The 12,562-nt window shown below is 47.7% G+C and overlaps 4 protein-coding genes across 4 annotated transcripts; 3 read left to right on the forward strand and 1 right to left on the reverse strand.

Annotated features, from left to right (window-relative positions):
* Window positions 1-291: 291 nt before the first annotated feature.
* Window positions 292-1,904, reverse strand: EDB93DRAFT_613575 (uncharacterized protein). The gene is made up of 2 exons (XM_041456871.1): window positions 1,562-1,904; window positions 292-1,508 (listed from the first exon to the last, which is right to left on the reverse strand). The coding sequence occupies exon 2, from the start codon at window positions 1,490-1,492 to the stop codon at window positions 548-550; it is 945 nt and encodes a 314-aa protein (XP_041305789.1). The 5' UTR covers window positions 1,493-1,508; window positions 1,562-1,904; the 3' UTR covers window positions 292-547.
* EDB93DRAFT_1158442 (uncharacterized protein) lies at window positions 1,595-2,938 on the forward strand. The gene is made up of 4 exons (XM_041449955.1): window positions 1,595-1,848; window positions 1,902-2,054; window positions 2,101-2,193; window positions 2,252-2,938. Exons 1-4 carry the CDS (start codon window positions 1,819-1,821, stop codon window positions 2,654-2,656), a joined length of 681 nt encoding a protein of 226 aa, XP_041305790.1. The 5' UTR covers window positions 1,595-1,818; the 3' UTR covers window positions 2,657-2,938.
* Window positions 2,939-2,950: 12 nt separating this feature from the next.
* On the forward strand, window positions 2,951-4,466 carry EDB93DRAFT_1158443 (uncharacterized protein). Its single transcript, XM_041449956.1, has 3 exons — window positions 2,951-3,276; window positions 3,334-3,789; window positions 3,839-4,466. Exons 1-3 carry the CDS (start codon window positions 3,112-3,114, stop codon window positions 4,106-4,108), a joined length of 891 nt encoding a protein of 296 aa, XP_041305791.1. The 5' UTR covers window positions 2,951-3,111; the 3' UTR covers window positions 4,109-4,466.
* A 2,334-nt stretch (window positions 4,467-6,800) lies between these two features.
* On the forward strand, window positions 6,801-9,431 carry EDB93DRAFT_1158470 (uncharacterized protein). Its single transcript, XM_041449957.1, has 9 exons — window positions 6,801-7,105; window positions 7,157-7,409; window positions 7,467-7,542; window positions 7,595-7,932; window positions 7,983-8,483; window positions 8,533-8,639; window positions 8,688-8,784; window positions 8,876-9,107; window positions 9,158-9,431. The coding sequence occupies exons 2-8, from the start codon at window positions 7,248-7,250 to the stop codon at window positions 8,972-8,974; spliced, it is 1,380 nt and encodes a 459-aa protein (XP_041305792.1). The 5' UTR covers window positions 6,801-7,105; window positions 7,157-7,247; the 3' UTR covers window positions 8,975-9,107; window positions 9,158-9,431.
* The last annotated feature ends 3,131 nt before the right edge of the window (window positions 9,432-12,562 follow it).

A 12,562-nucleotide genomic window follows, 5' to 3' on the forward strand; every position in this document is an offset into this window, starting at 1 on the left:
GTGGAATCCGAACTGAAAATTTTACGAATGCATGCTCCGCGGGAAGTTCCACTATCAAATCAACACAGGATTCGTGATACACGCAACTCGCGGATCATTATTCGATCAATCCTCAGCGCTCAATTTCGGGGTTCCCGCTAGCCAGACAGCAGAAATTGCCTCGAGGCAAGCTGTGATGTGACTCGAACACAAGAACTGTCTAGGCTTTTCGTACGTGAAAATTGAATTTTAGGCGCACGAAGCTCATGCGACACACCTGTACGCAACACGAGGTCAATGCATGATAGATAAGGTGTACGTCAAGGATCATCCATCGTGTAAGCTCCATGATGTTACGCATTCATTGCGTTTCAGGCTGCCGCAGCAGCTCGCTTCTCTAGATGAGTCATGAAGCAGGAGACTATGTTGCGCCATTGATCCATCGAGTGTAAATATGTGGAGTGTGGACGTAACGGGCCAAAATTGAGTGAGTGAATGTTGCCATTTGTTCAGACGAGCACTAGGCTGATCTGAGGTCATTCCAATACCAATATTCAGTTATAGATGTCTATGTATCAGTACTATAATGCTTCTTGAATGACTGCTCGAAAGTGGTAAAGGTATCCTTCCCAAGGATGGCGAATACTACGTGATCAAACGAATGCCGGTATCGCGCACCTTTCACCGTCAATAATTCTGCCCAAATTCTCGCAACAACTTTGACATCGTTCTGGAACACCCCCGTTCCAAAACTGCCCAAGACGAGGTTCTTGGCACCCTGCTGTTCGAACAAGAACAGAATACGCGCCATCCTTTCTTTCATGACAAATTCGATGGGCTTCTCGATCTCCGCTAGCTCTGACTCATCCACAATCTTCTTCCTCACATTGCCGGCATTTACAGCCGCGCTTGTTAGAACGTCGACTTCAAAAGGCGACGCCCAATTCCCTGCGTCATCCTTCAAGATCACGACAGAAGGTGTATAGACCATCGCGTGATGATAAAACCCTCCATTTCTATCATGGGTATGTAGTCGGTAGAAGTTTTGGGCGCTGTCCGTCAATAGAGATGGATAAAGCGTGGAAGATCTGGCTATGGACTCCTCTTGAGCCTGTGCCCCATTTAAGAAACCACCTCCGGGTCGTGTAGCAGACGCAAAGTTCAAGATTGCTATCCGACCGAAGCTCGGGGAACGAGATGAAAGGGTATTGAACAACGATCTAGCGCCATCAAGTGTGGAAATCTCGAGGATAGATACCTCAGATTTCGTGTCCGCAGCGTTACGTGGTGTATTAGACCAGGTGGACAGCAAAGAATCTGGAGAATAGTAACGAGTGTTATGATTGGAGAAGTTGACTTTGGCAGCTAGATCATGGGAGACGTTGGCAATGATGACCGTGCCATTCTCAATGGCGCTTATGGTGCTCTGGGCTATTTCTTGAAGTCGATTACGACGACTCGAGTCTCCTCGGGGACCAGACTTGTGAAATGCAAGTTTTGTTTGTACGCTCATCGTAGTCGTCGTCCTCCTATTCAAAACTTTTTTCAATAGTCTTTGCTTTCCATTTTAGGGGTGACTAACAATTATTTAATAATGGACCTCCCCCACGACAGCTGAAGACGAGACCCACTTTCGTGTCAGGTCCGATCGGGGCATGTTCTCGACTTTTCACACGTGAGGTACTATACTCCATACGTACCTCGACTCATAAACGCCGTCGCAATTTTGCCACTACCCATCACTCTCACGTTTCTGATTTCAAACGTACTAACGACGACCCGCGGCAAAGGTCAACTCACCTTAGACCACGTACAAGACTGCCGAGGCAAAATTCCAACATGCTGTCATCCCTTGAACCCCTGGAGGAGGTAAGTGGCACTTGCGCCGTAGTAAGGCCACAGAGAAAACTAAATTCGTGCAGAGATTCAGACAGGTAGAAGAAGAGAGTGAGAGGAGGGCTATGCAAGAGCATGAACTATCAGCACATGAGCTCGTCGACCCTGATTTAGTCAGCCTAACCAGGCGAGGACATCAACGGAAAAAGAGTTCTGTATCAATGTCACGGTTCGGCCAGGTATGGCTTATTCACTTTGCATACGCGCATAACTCACCCCCAATAGCCTTCAAACAGCAATGGTTCAAGTAGTAGTTCAACTTCACCCACGCTCGCTACTGTTGCCCACAAGTCAACATTCTATCATTCATTAGCAAACGTAAGTAGCCTTTTATTCGTGCCTGCTATCAGGAGCATTTCCTGATCGGAATATTCAGCCCAGAAGCATGGACTCCTTCATTTCCGAAGGCTCAGAAAACGAATCTCACCATTTAGAAGACGACCAGCAGGTGACGCGAATCGAACGAATACATGGCCGTCAGCCTTTCCAGAAGACAGTCGAAGCCATACTACCCCAACGCATGTCTCGGTCACAGTCATCAAACCTACTCTCGCCGAGCACGCGCCTGGTCATCGATGTCTCTGTCGAAAAGGCAACAGTAGCACATCCGCGCTCTGAGGACAATCACACAACCGTTTATGCGACCAAAGCAGGAGAGCTACGACATAGAACGTCTCGGACCAGCGCCCTTGGCGCCAAGCCACCGGCAAACGGGCTGGTAGAACGGGCGAGATCGTTCGCTCGTCACTTCGGGCGTAAGAGAAAGCCCGAATCTGGGTGAGATGAAATGGATGTTGTGCGCACAGTTCTTGAGCTGTCAAGGAGACTTCGGAATGGAATGGACCTAGAGTTAACGATCCGAGTAGTTGCTATGCTTCATCATGGACTAGCTCATCACCCGAGAAAGTTACATCAGAGATTTTTCTTTCCTGTTGCATTTCATGATTACATAATATGATTTCAACCAATCATCGTTCAGTCGCCTTTGCTCCCCGACAATTACAATTAATATCACGTGAGTTCAGTGCCGTGATTCACTTACGTGCTTCGAGATCGATTACTGATTACTTCCAATTCTGAATCCATAATCAAATCGAATGATGCGTCATCGGGGTACGCGAGAGTGTTGCGGAAAAAATTCCGCGTCCTCATAAAAGCAAACCAACATCATGTCACGGGGCGCCAAAGATTCTTGTTACCTCAATCACCTTTCCATTATTCTGGGATCAGTGCAGAATGAGCGGTGTCCGTACTTCAAATCCAAATCCATCTACTATGAACCCAGTAAAACACCATCGACGTGTCGTGGACAAATGCACCCCACGGGACAAGTACGCCAGGACGCACATCCATCTCAAGAATTCATTCCTTTCGAGCACTGATGATCTCAGCGTAAAGACTGTGAGTCTCTCGAAACTTCTCCAGTCCCACTGTCGCGATGTTGACTAGATCTTGCAGCCAAGTCCACCTTGGGTCCACGCGTATAACTCACGCCAACGATCGCAATCTTCCGCAGATACTCAAGGCTGGAAGCATCTGCCGACTCCCATCCGACCAACCTTCCGCCCGCGTGATTACGCATCACCGCGCACTGCGGATGATGTCTCCGCTGAGACCCCCACGAACACTTACAAAGTCCTACACCGCTCGTTGCATAACCTTGATTTTGATCCAACCTGCCTTGATCGCCTCGATGAACAGCTTCTCCTTTCACCTACTGAGTCATTCGTCGACGTTTGTTACTCCGAAGCTGTTCACGACAACAATATTCCTGTTCCTATGCTCGAGCCCATCCAACCTCGTGTGCGTAAAGGCACGAGGCTATATGATCGTACAGCTGCCACTGATGAAGACCCTTTCCACGATTGGGATGAAAATTACTCTGTCAAATTTAAAAAGCCTCGCAGGAAACCAGTGAGTCTTTTCCCAATTATCGTGCGACTTCTATTAAATCTTCGCGCAGTTGCCCTCACCTCCGCTTCCACAACTTCCCGAAGCATCACTTCCCAGAACGAGTCACCAGGACTCGATGCTCGCTCTTCTGGAGTCACATATTCTGTATCACAATCCCAACGAATCTGTTCACTTTTTCCCAGTTTCTACGCGCTGCAGCGGAGAATTGCCCAAATCCTCTCTCGAAGCTTCTCCCTCTCTCACCTCCACAGGGTCGAATGGTAGATTCAGACGCATTTCTGATGCATTGACCGGCCGTTCTCGAAGACCCACTGCTTGAAACCCCGCCAGCTTCACTGAATGAAAAGCCATCATTTCAGCTTTTTTCATCACTCGACAAAAGCGGCAAGCCGTACCACCTCCATCCCCTATTGTTATACCTTAGCCTAATCGCATGCGGCAGGAACTGCATTTCCGACCTGGATACCCTCTGACGTTATTCTAACTTCTGGTTCATTCGTTTGTTCTACTATAGGAGTATATTTTGGATTTCTTTAGCATCTCATGACAACCGACTGTTCAAATTTGTTTCACAGTCGCCTCTTCTTATCTCCGTCGCTAGATACGATGATCAGTGACGTACCGTTCAGCATCGATAACGCCTTGAATGAAATAATGATTTTTGCTTGGAACTTAAACATGACATATGGCCGCAATTCTTTACGCAAGTCTTACCTCACTGATTGGTCGTTTGGTCGGCCGTGCGGTTTTATGGTGAAAGTTCAACGATTCGATCGACTTTCAAATACCGACTCGCTTCGGTTCTACACGGGTGAATAATTAATTGTTTCTCGGAGGGCGTAAAACGATGCCCCGATATCTGGTGGTCGAGAGCCGCTGAGGTGACGGCATATTGAGAGTCGAAGAAGTCGAAGGAGATGAATTGACAGTGACATTTGGACGACGTGGACGTTAGCGACTGGCTACGAGATGATGCCCTCGGAACCCAGGTTCAACGGTCCGGGTGGACTAATCTCGTCCGGATGAGTTCCGTCCTGGGTCCGCCTGGCCATTAGTTTCAAAATTTTCTCCAAAACGTTTTTTTTTCAATGTTCCAGTAGGATGGCGTGATAAAACTCAGGGAACATGTGAATATCACCGGTCTGGATTTACTTGTTTGCGGAAAAGCTTTGATGCTTGAAGCGAAGCATGATGTATTCACAGGGGACAGTTCAAGCCCCGAAGCCTGGAGGTGTCGCCTTAGGCGCAGATTCCGCCGCAGAAGTGAAAATGTAGATGAAGGCAGTATAGGGAAGGAATGCGAATTGAAAGCACTGAAAGAGTCATGCGATGGTACTCCATCAGGCAGAAAACGGAAGTGCTGGAGGAAATGTTGATAGTAGAGCTGAACCCCAAAGTATATATGTGCTGCAGAGCCAGAGGATCGCGAACGAGAGACATATGATAAGGAACGTAGTGGGTCTGAAACAATAGACAAAATTCATGAAATACTGCTGGATAACGAAGGCGAGAGCGGGATTCCGACACTAGGTATTATTGCCTGGCAGTAGGGACTGTACATGGGCTACTTATAATTATACTGTAGAACAGTAAGGGTCCTCAGGTATGGCTTGGCCGAACGATTGTGTGAGAACGAACGCTGACGGGAGTGGCGTCGCGCCTGACAGGGTAGAGTAGAACGGAGAGAAAAGAGTACGAAAATTTGAATGAGTGGCGGTATGAATGGGCATGGTATCAGTATATGACAGAATAAGTATAACGAGAGGCGGCGAGGAATTGGCGGTGGAATTGAGACAGAGACCGTGCTGACTGAACTTCAGATGGTGGTTGCGGTAAGTGTTGATTCGGCAATTCCTGGCGTCAAACGTTTGGTAATCATTAGGATTCCTTATTCACAAGGACCCTCCGGGCATCCCTGTACCCTTCTCTACCTCTTTTCTTAGTCTTTCTTACTCGCGTGATACATTTGTGATCGATTATACAAAAGCAGTTGAGTTCGATTACATTTGTTATACAGGAAGACGCTCGCGAGAAACCCCCAAAAACTTACGCAAAACACAGGATGACACAACAGACACTCCATCATCTGCAAGCTCATGATCACGAGCGACACTGGAGGAACAAGAGTAACAGCAGATGAGTGCATGACTGACAAAGAACCAGAGGCTGCATGAAAAGGAAGCAGGTGAACACTTGATGGGCCGCGTGGTATGATCGAGTCGACAGAGGTTTTTTTGCCCAGACCTCAGCTGTACGCTCTTCTAGTGTAACCAGGCTTTGAATCATAAGTGACCTTGAGCAGTTTGTAATAAGCAGTAAAAAATGCGGTTCAAACTTCCGCACTGCGCAGTCGTACATGGTGTCACAATCCATGAATGATACATCACCCTAGATACCGCTAAGCCATTGTGCCATGACTTTGACGTGTGCACTGTAAACGGTGTAATAAGAACATCATGTCCGGACGCCACCCAGGTTAACCCCAATACCGGACCTTGGATGCTCGGATCATAACCTGGAACAAAAGGTCAATTTCGGAGAAACACCGAGAACGCCCTGGCCCATCAGGAAGAGGAACGCGGAGAGTAAAGTTTAATTCTCGGAGGAAAGTAGGTTCAGTTGGTCTCCAACAGACCATCTGATATGACAAATGAACTTTGATCATGATGGGAGTCGACAGACCTCGTGAGCCGTTGTAAGGGAGACAGACATTAAAATACCATGACAACTTGGATTCCATGCTGGTTTCGTACATCTTCTTGCTCGAGGGTCGAGAATACCACCTGGATACACGCCTATCAACGCCTATCAACGTCTTGTGGGAGCCTGTAAGCGAGAAGCATAATAACGAAACAGGCTGCCGACTCGGACACAGCTTGGTGCTCCTTGGTTGCTGACCTTTTCTATATATGATCATACACATCAGTACCTATCACGATATCTGCGGCTCACCCTGAGTCACCAGTCTTCTGATGCGCCTGACTCGATGAGAACCCGGCGAGGCTAACCCAGGACTTCACGCTAGCCATTCTCCGAGTCAACTAGTATTGCCATCATTTTACTTTCTCGTAGTAAACGTAAACAACCTGAGAGCCGTAAGAACGCTTCGGTCGAGTTGCTCTGCTTTCTCCTTCAATAAGACAGCCTGCCAGGCACAAGGAAGACTATTGTGGTTGATCATTCAGTGACGAGTATTATGCATCGCAAGCACTCACTTGCCGCCACTACTTCATTGCTACTGTTCCTGCAGTCGACAGCAGCGATAATACACGGCTAGTATGCTGCAATGATTGAGTGTGCTTGGAGCAAGTTGCTTGTAAGTTACAAAATGCTATAGCCTGAGACGGTTAGTTGAACTTAGGGCAAGCGGGACTTTTTCATAGTAGGCGCCCGCCGCCTGCACTCTGCCCAACCAGACTGACCGCATATCGCAAGAACGCCAGCAACCTCTTGACAACATGCCTACCACAGCGATCATACCTTTCGATATTCTGCAGCCTATTTTCATACATTTGCATGATCGAAGGCATCTGAGTGCAGTTGCACTAGTCAGCCGGGCGTTCAATCACGCTGTAACGCCTCTCTTGTACAGGAGGCTTGATTCACAAGTGAAACGAAATGTGCGATTACTCTTTATCTCGTGAGTATGCATCTAAAATCGTATTTACTACATTCAGATCCTTCACCATCCCTCCGCAACCCTTCTCAAACGACCAGAATTGGCACAGTATGTCTGGCATGTGACGGAAACAGGCAAGTAGCGTGGTTTCTAATTCGTTACTGGTTTGATCAGCCCCACTACAAGGCGCAGTGCAGCGCTTGCGACAAGTTATTCCTCAGATCACTGAGGATATTGTTGCAGCGCTTAGACTTTGCACAAATCTTACATCTGCAACTTGGGTAGACGACACGTTGACACCAGAGGCGAATTTTCTACCCATACTGGACGTCTTAATGACATTACCTTTGCGGGAGCTTACGATACGCACCCAGTATGATCCAGGAGAACGAGTTTGGTCCCGGCTCAATACTATTCAGGGCATTCGTCGCTTATCAGTGTGGTCTTTGGAGTGGGGCCCCCCGCGTGTACTTCAAGGCTGGGCTGATTCGCTGAGCTCCTCTCTAACGTACCTTGAACTCGGTGTAAGAGAGCTTCTTATTTCCTTCTCTCTGTTTCCTTATTCTTTTCACAGCGTTGTGCAGGTGTTCCCGCCACTATCCTCATCTCTGTCTTCATGAAACTTCCTTTTTTACAAGAGCTTTGTCTCAAGGGTGCTCCAAGTGCCGCTATCCCGGCTATACTTGCTTGTCTGCCCAATCTGATAGCCCTCGACACGGAATATCTGGACTCTGGAAATTACCGCACCCCACTCACATCGTTACCTCGTTTGCAACGCTTAACAGTTCAAACAGGATCAGTGGATATCGATGGGCCGCAGAAACTATGGACATGGATGAGGATACTGCTTCCACACCAACAAACTTTAAAGTCGTTCACGCTAAATGCATTTGCAGTGCATGGCCAAATAACCATCCCGCGCCCATTCATCGTGAATCTTACTGGCAGACACGGAAAGTCCCTTCAAGATTTTGCTGTGGGCGTTGCGCAGTTGACGTTAGATACTGTATCATATATGTGCTCAACATGCCCTCAGCTTGTGACACTCGAATGCTCCGTGGCGAGTCCAGACGTAGTATGTGATTTTCATTAATAAATATCCGGTCAATTACTGATGCGGCTAGGACTCAATCGCAAAAGCAATCGAGGCGGGCCACAACCTTCGGACTCTCACGCTTCATGTCTCTTGGATCCCTGACGACAGCAGTGATTTGCTTCCGCAGTTTGAAAAGTATTTGGAACCCCAAATCATGTATGCAGATTGTTCACATCTTGTCAGTGAGGGGAAGGCGACTCGTTTTACCGAGGAGCACGCTCGCGCCTTGATGCTCCAGACACACCTTCGTAGCATTGGCATAGGGGATCAGTCCTACACAGTGAGTTCATCCCATTTTGCTTGTGCGCCTTTGGTATTTCGACTTTGACTTGTTCGTTGAAAGTGTAGACATTCTCATCTGTCTTCTTTAGGGTCGGTGGGTTCAACGGGGATGTTCGGCCAAGGTCACACAGGGTGTCGGGAAAGAAGAAAATGTTGTGCTAGAAGTCGTTGGGGATCCATTCGTCTGACACCTCTCATACTGAATTCAGATCATGTGGGATATCACCGAGCCCCCATCAGCAAACTAAGTACACTGAAGAAAACTGCAGACCATAATCAGGTCGCATCTGGAAGGAAATGATATCTATATCATTGGGTAAGGTATGCACAAATTTCGATGAACTCACAAATCTCTACTCAAATACGAGAAGCGGTTGAAACCACCATCCACCAGATCCAGTACTCACCACAACGATAGTCCAATTCCTCCTGGTCATTCCACTCACCATGTTCACACGTATGATCATTCCATGAGGTCTCGTGAACTTATGGTGCCAGGAGCCTCCAGAACGCACGAGCGACTTAGTATAGGTAGTAAGCGACAGCATGCCGTAGGCAAGACAGTGTAGTTTTCGGGATATCACAAACAACAATTGTTGTTGACTAGGAACAATCCAGCACAGGGGGGAAACAAGTGACATCACGGCACGAGAGTATTATCTCATTCGTCGTTCAGCAGCTGAGTCCACTCACGATAGTTCGAAGTGTTGACGTCAGAGTCCGCAAAACGACGATCTAAATTTGCTAGGTCCCACTCCATCTAGGAAACAGAGGCACGGAAGGTTGCGCATGCAGCGACCTTGTAACAGGTAGAGATAGGGGTCCATCAAGGTATCGCATCGTGCGAAGCCCAAAAGGCATTTGAGTGCGTGTTACTAGGCGAAGAATTGTGAGCGTGATATGCGTTGAGGGATAATAGATGAATTAGGGGTGACAGAAAACTTTGGACGCATGTACATCGCGTTTTGACCTGAAGAAAAGTTGATGTCTAACAAAATGGGAGTGTTGCCAGACGGCGAGTCAACATCGGTCACACCAAATTCACAGACACGCGATGGAATGGAATTAGAGTTGTGAGCTCTTCCTTCACTCTCAGGGTCACAACAGCAGCTGGCGGCACTAACAAAAGTTTGTACATCTCGTTCGGCAGCAGCTGTTCCCCTTTCTTTGCCTTTAAATTGTTCCGCAAAGGGGCCCACGCATGTCGCGACGCACGAGTTGGAATGCAGGGGCCAGATAATCCGATTGCTTGAAGCTCTTCTAGGTTGCATGGGTTAGCTCACAAGTCTGGGATGGGGCTTTCTGAGTCGGGATCTCGGCTTCCTGGAATTCGGAACATGCGTTTTGACATGGAGAAAGCTATATAGAGGTCACTGTTGAGAGAGACATTCTGACTTGAATTGTTACTTCCCAAAGTCTAGCTTCAGCGGTCCAATATGACTTGGACTTTGCTGAATGGGGAAGGCAATTTCAGGACATTTGTCTAGAATTCGCCGTGTTCATTTTTTTCTGAGGGCATAGTGGAATGAACGCAAAAGCAAGTGAGTTCTGTATGCAACACATACTAGACTTGTAAATATTCTGACCCCGCGCCACCCGACTAGTCGATCTCGGAGAGACAGGGCAATTGAAGATGTCCAGTTGCTGATTGCGCCGCTTTGTTATGGTCCAGCTTCAGTGACAACTGAATCACTCGTTCGTACCGTATGGAGTTATCATATCTCTCTCAAATCACGTAGCAGATGAACTTGAGTCCTGAAATTCGAATAGGACATTAAAATGGTGCCATCTCCTGCACTTTTCCTGCAGATGCTTGCAATATGCATCAGCCGTTCGAACCTCTGGTATGAACAGTCGGTGGTTTTGTTCCTTTTGCAGGAAAATCAATTTTGAGTTGGAGTCTACAGGTAAATGAGTGTTCTTACCGCCAGCACAATCAACAAATTTTTAAACTCCGCGCTCCCTGCCAAATCTCTCCGAGATCGACCAAGCTTGGCTACGCTACCCGAGCATCCGTGGTAGTATACGCCAGGCTGGTTATGAGCCTAAACGCAAACTCGATCCAGGTATCCAGCCCAGAACGTCCGGGAATTAAAATGGCCACTCTCCCTTTCCATGGCTTTGGGCGGAGATTAAACGCTGCTTGACGGTAGCACTCCTGACAGCCGCCGTACAGTCTTCTGAGTCTCTGAATCGGTCTACTACTTAAGTTGCGCATGGTACGAAGAAATCTACAAATCAAAATACTAATACTCCACACTTAACTGAATTAAATCATGAATGTGAGACGAAGGCGCTTACACGAGTGGGCCGAGGTATGTATGCGCAATCGTGACCGTCCTACCTACTATCTCATGCGGTCTCTGTAGGAATATCACTATAGTCAGGTCACCTCTGTTGAGGAGACGAACTATGGCTATGCATTGGTTGCATATTAAACTGCATTGAAATTTCTAGATTAGCCGCATGTTACTCTTTGATCGTCCCCTTTACGCCATTTTCGACTCTGGTCAGGATGGCCACCGCTTCACCGGCCATAAACGCTTTCTCTTTCAATGTTCGTTATGACGCGCTGAAACCTCTGGGGAACTGCTGGAGCAAGGCGGTGCCCTATTCCTGACGCAGTTGGCACGCTTCCGCACGCCATCCCCGTGAACATTCTATGTCTGGTAGCACTATCGCAGTCTTGACGTCAGAGTTCAAACGGTTCAATTTTTACCTTCGTGACGTGTTCGATTAGTCTTGTCTCCGCAAATCCGGCAACTGGCCAAACCAAATGATCGTTTCACGCGTCCGCATGCTTCCCGCTGCCTTTCATTTTCTCCGACCGAATACAGAGGGCAGCCGAGGATGACCCCGTCATCATCGTGTATGATATCCGATACAGCTGTGTTACCTCGATTATCTTGAATGGATAAAATCCTGCCTATGTTTCACTAAACTCAGCAGTGGAACACCACCAGATATAAAAGCAAGGGTGAACTCTAGACTCCCTAACCGTGTTTAGACTACGGGATCAGCCATGTCATACCAAAGTACCCGGAAGACGATAAAAAGCTCATGTTCATTATGAACAGAATCTAATTTTTCTCGGAGGACAATTCGGAAGCTTCAACTGAATTGGACTCCGAGAAGAATCAAGTTCGATCTGCGCGAGGACGAGTGACCAGCCATTTCAGAGTTATCCTCACGCAGACCGAACTTAATTCTTCTCGAAGGATAGTTTGGAGTCTCCAAATTATCCGAGAAGAGTCAGGCTCTGTTGATAATGAACAACGATCTTTTCATCATCCTCCAAACACTTTGCAAGAAGATGGCTGATCCCATAGTCCAAGCCCAGTTAGGGGGTCTAAAGCCTACTCTGGCTTTCGTATGTGGTGTTCCACTGCTGAGTTTACGTTACTTCCTCATGCAGCAGGATTAGTATACGAGAAGAAGAGAGACAATTTGTCTCACATTTACATCTTCTCATACACCCCCACTTTGTTGACACTTGTTCTCATGCGAGACAGCAGGTTTCTCGAGATGCGTCTCACAGCATGTTGTTGCTATCGTTCAGGGAAACCCAAACGGAAGGAAAGCACTCCAATATGTCGCTCCCGCCGCGTCGTCCTCCACGTCGCTCGGGGACAGCGACGCAACAATTCAGGGTGCACTCGATGCACTAAATCATAATTAGTTGCCTCATTTGACCTGCCATGGAATGCCGAATCAACTTGAACAACTGTCTGAGTCTTCTTTCGTAATGCGCGACGGGCGGTTGATAATCGAGGACA

This window comes from Suillus bovinus (genome assembly GCF_016758785.1).
Source record: "Suillus bovinus strain UH-Sbo-P2 chromosome Unknown EDB93scaffold_45, whole genome shotgun sequence".
In the NCBI taxonomy this organism is placed as follows: domain Eukaryota; kingdom Fungi; phylum Basidiomycota; class Agaricomycetes; order Boletales; family Suillaceae; genus Suillus; species Suillus bovinus.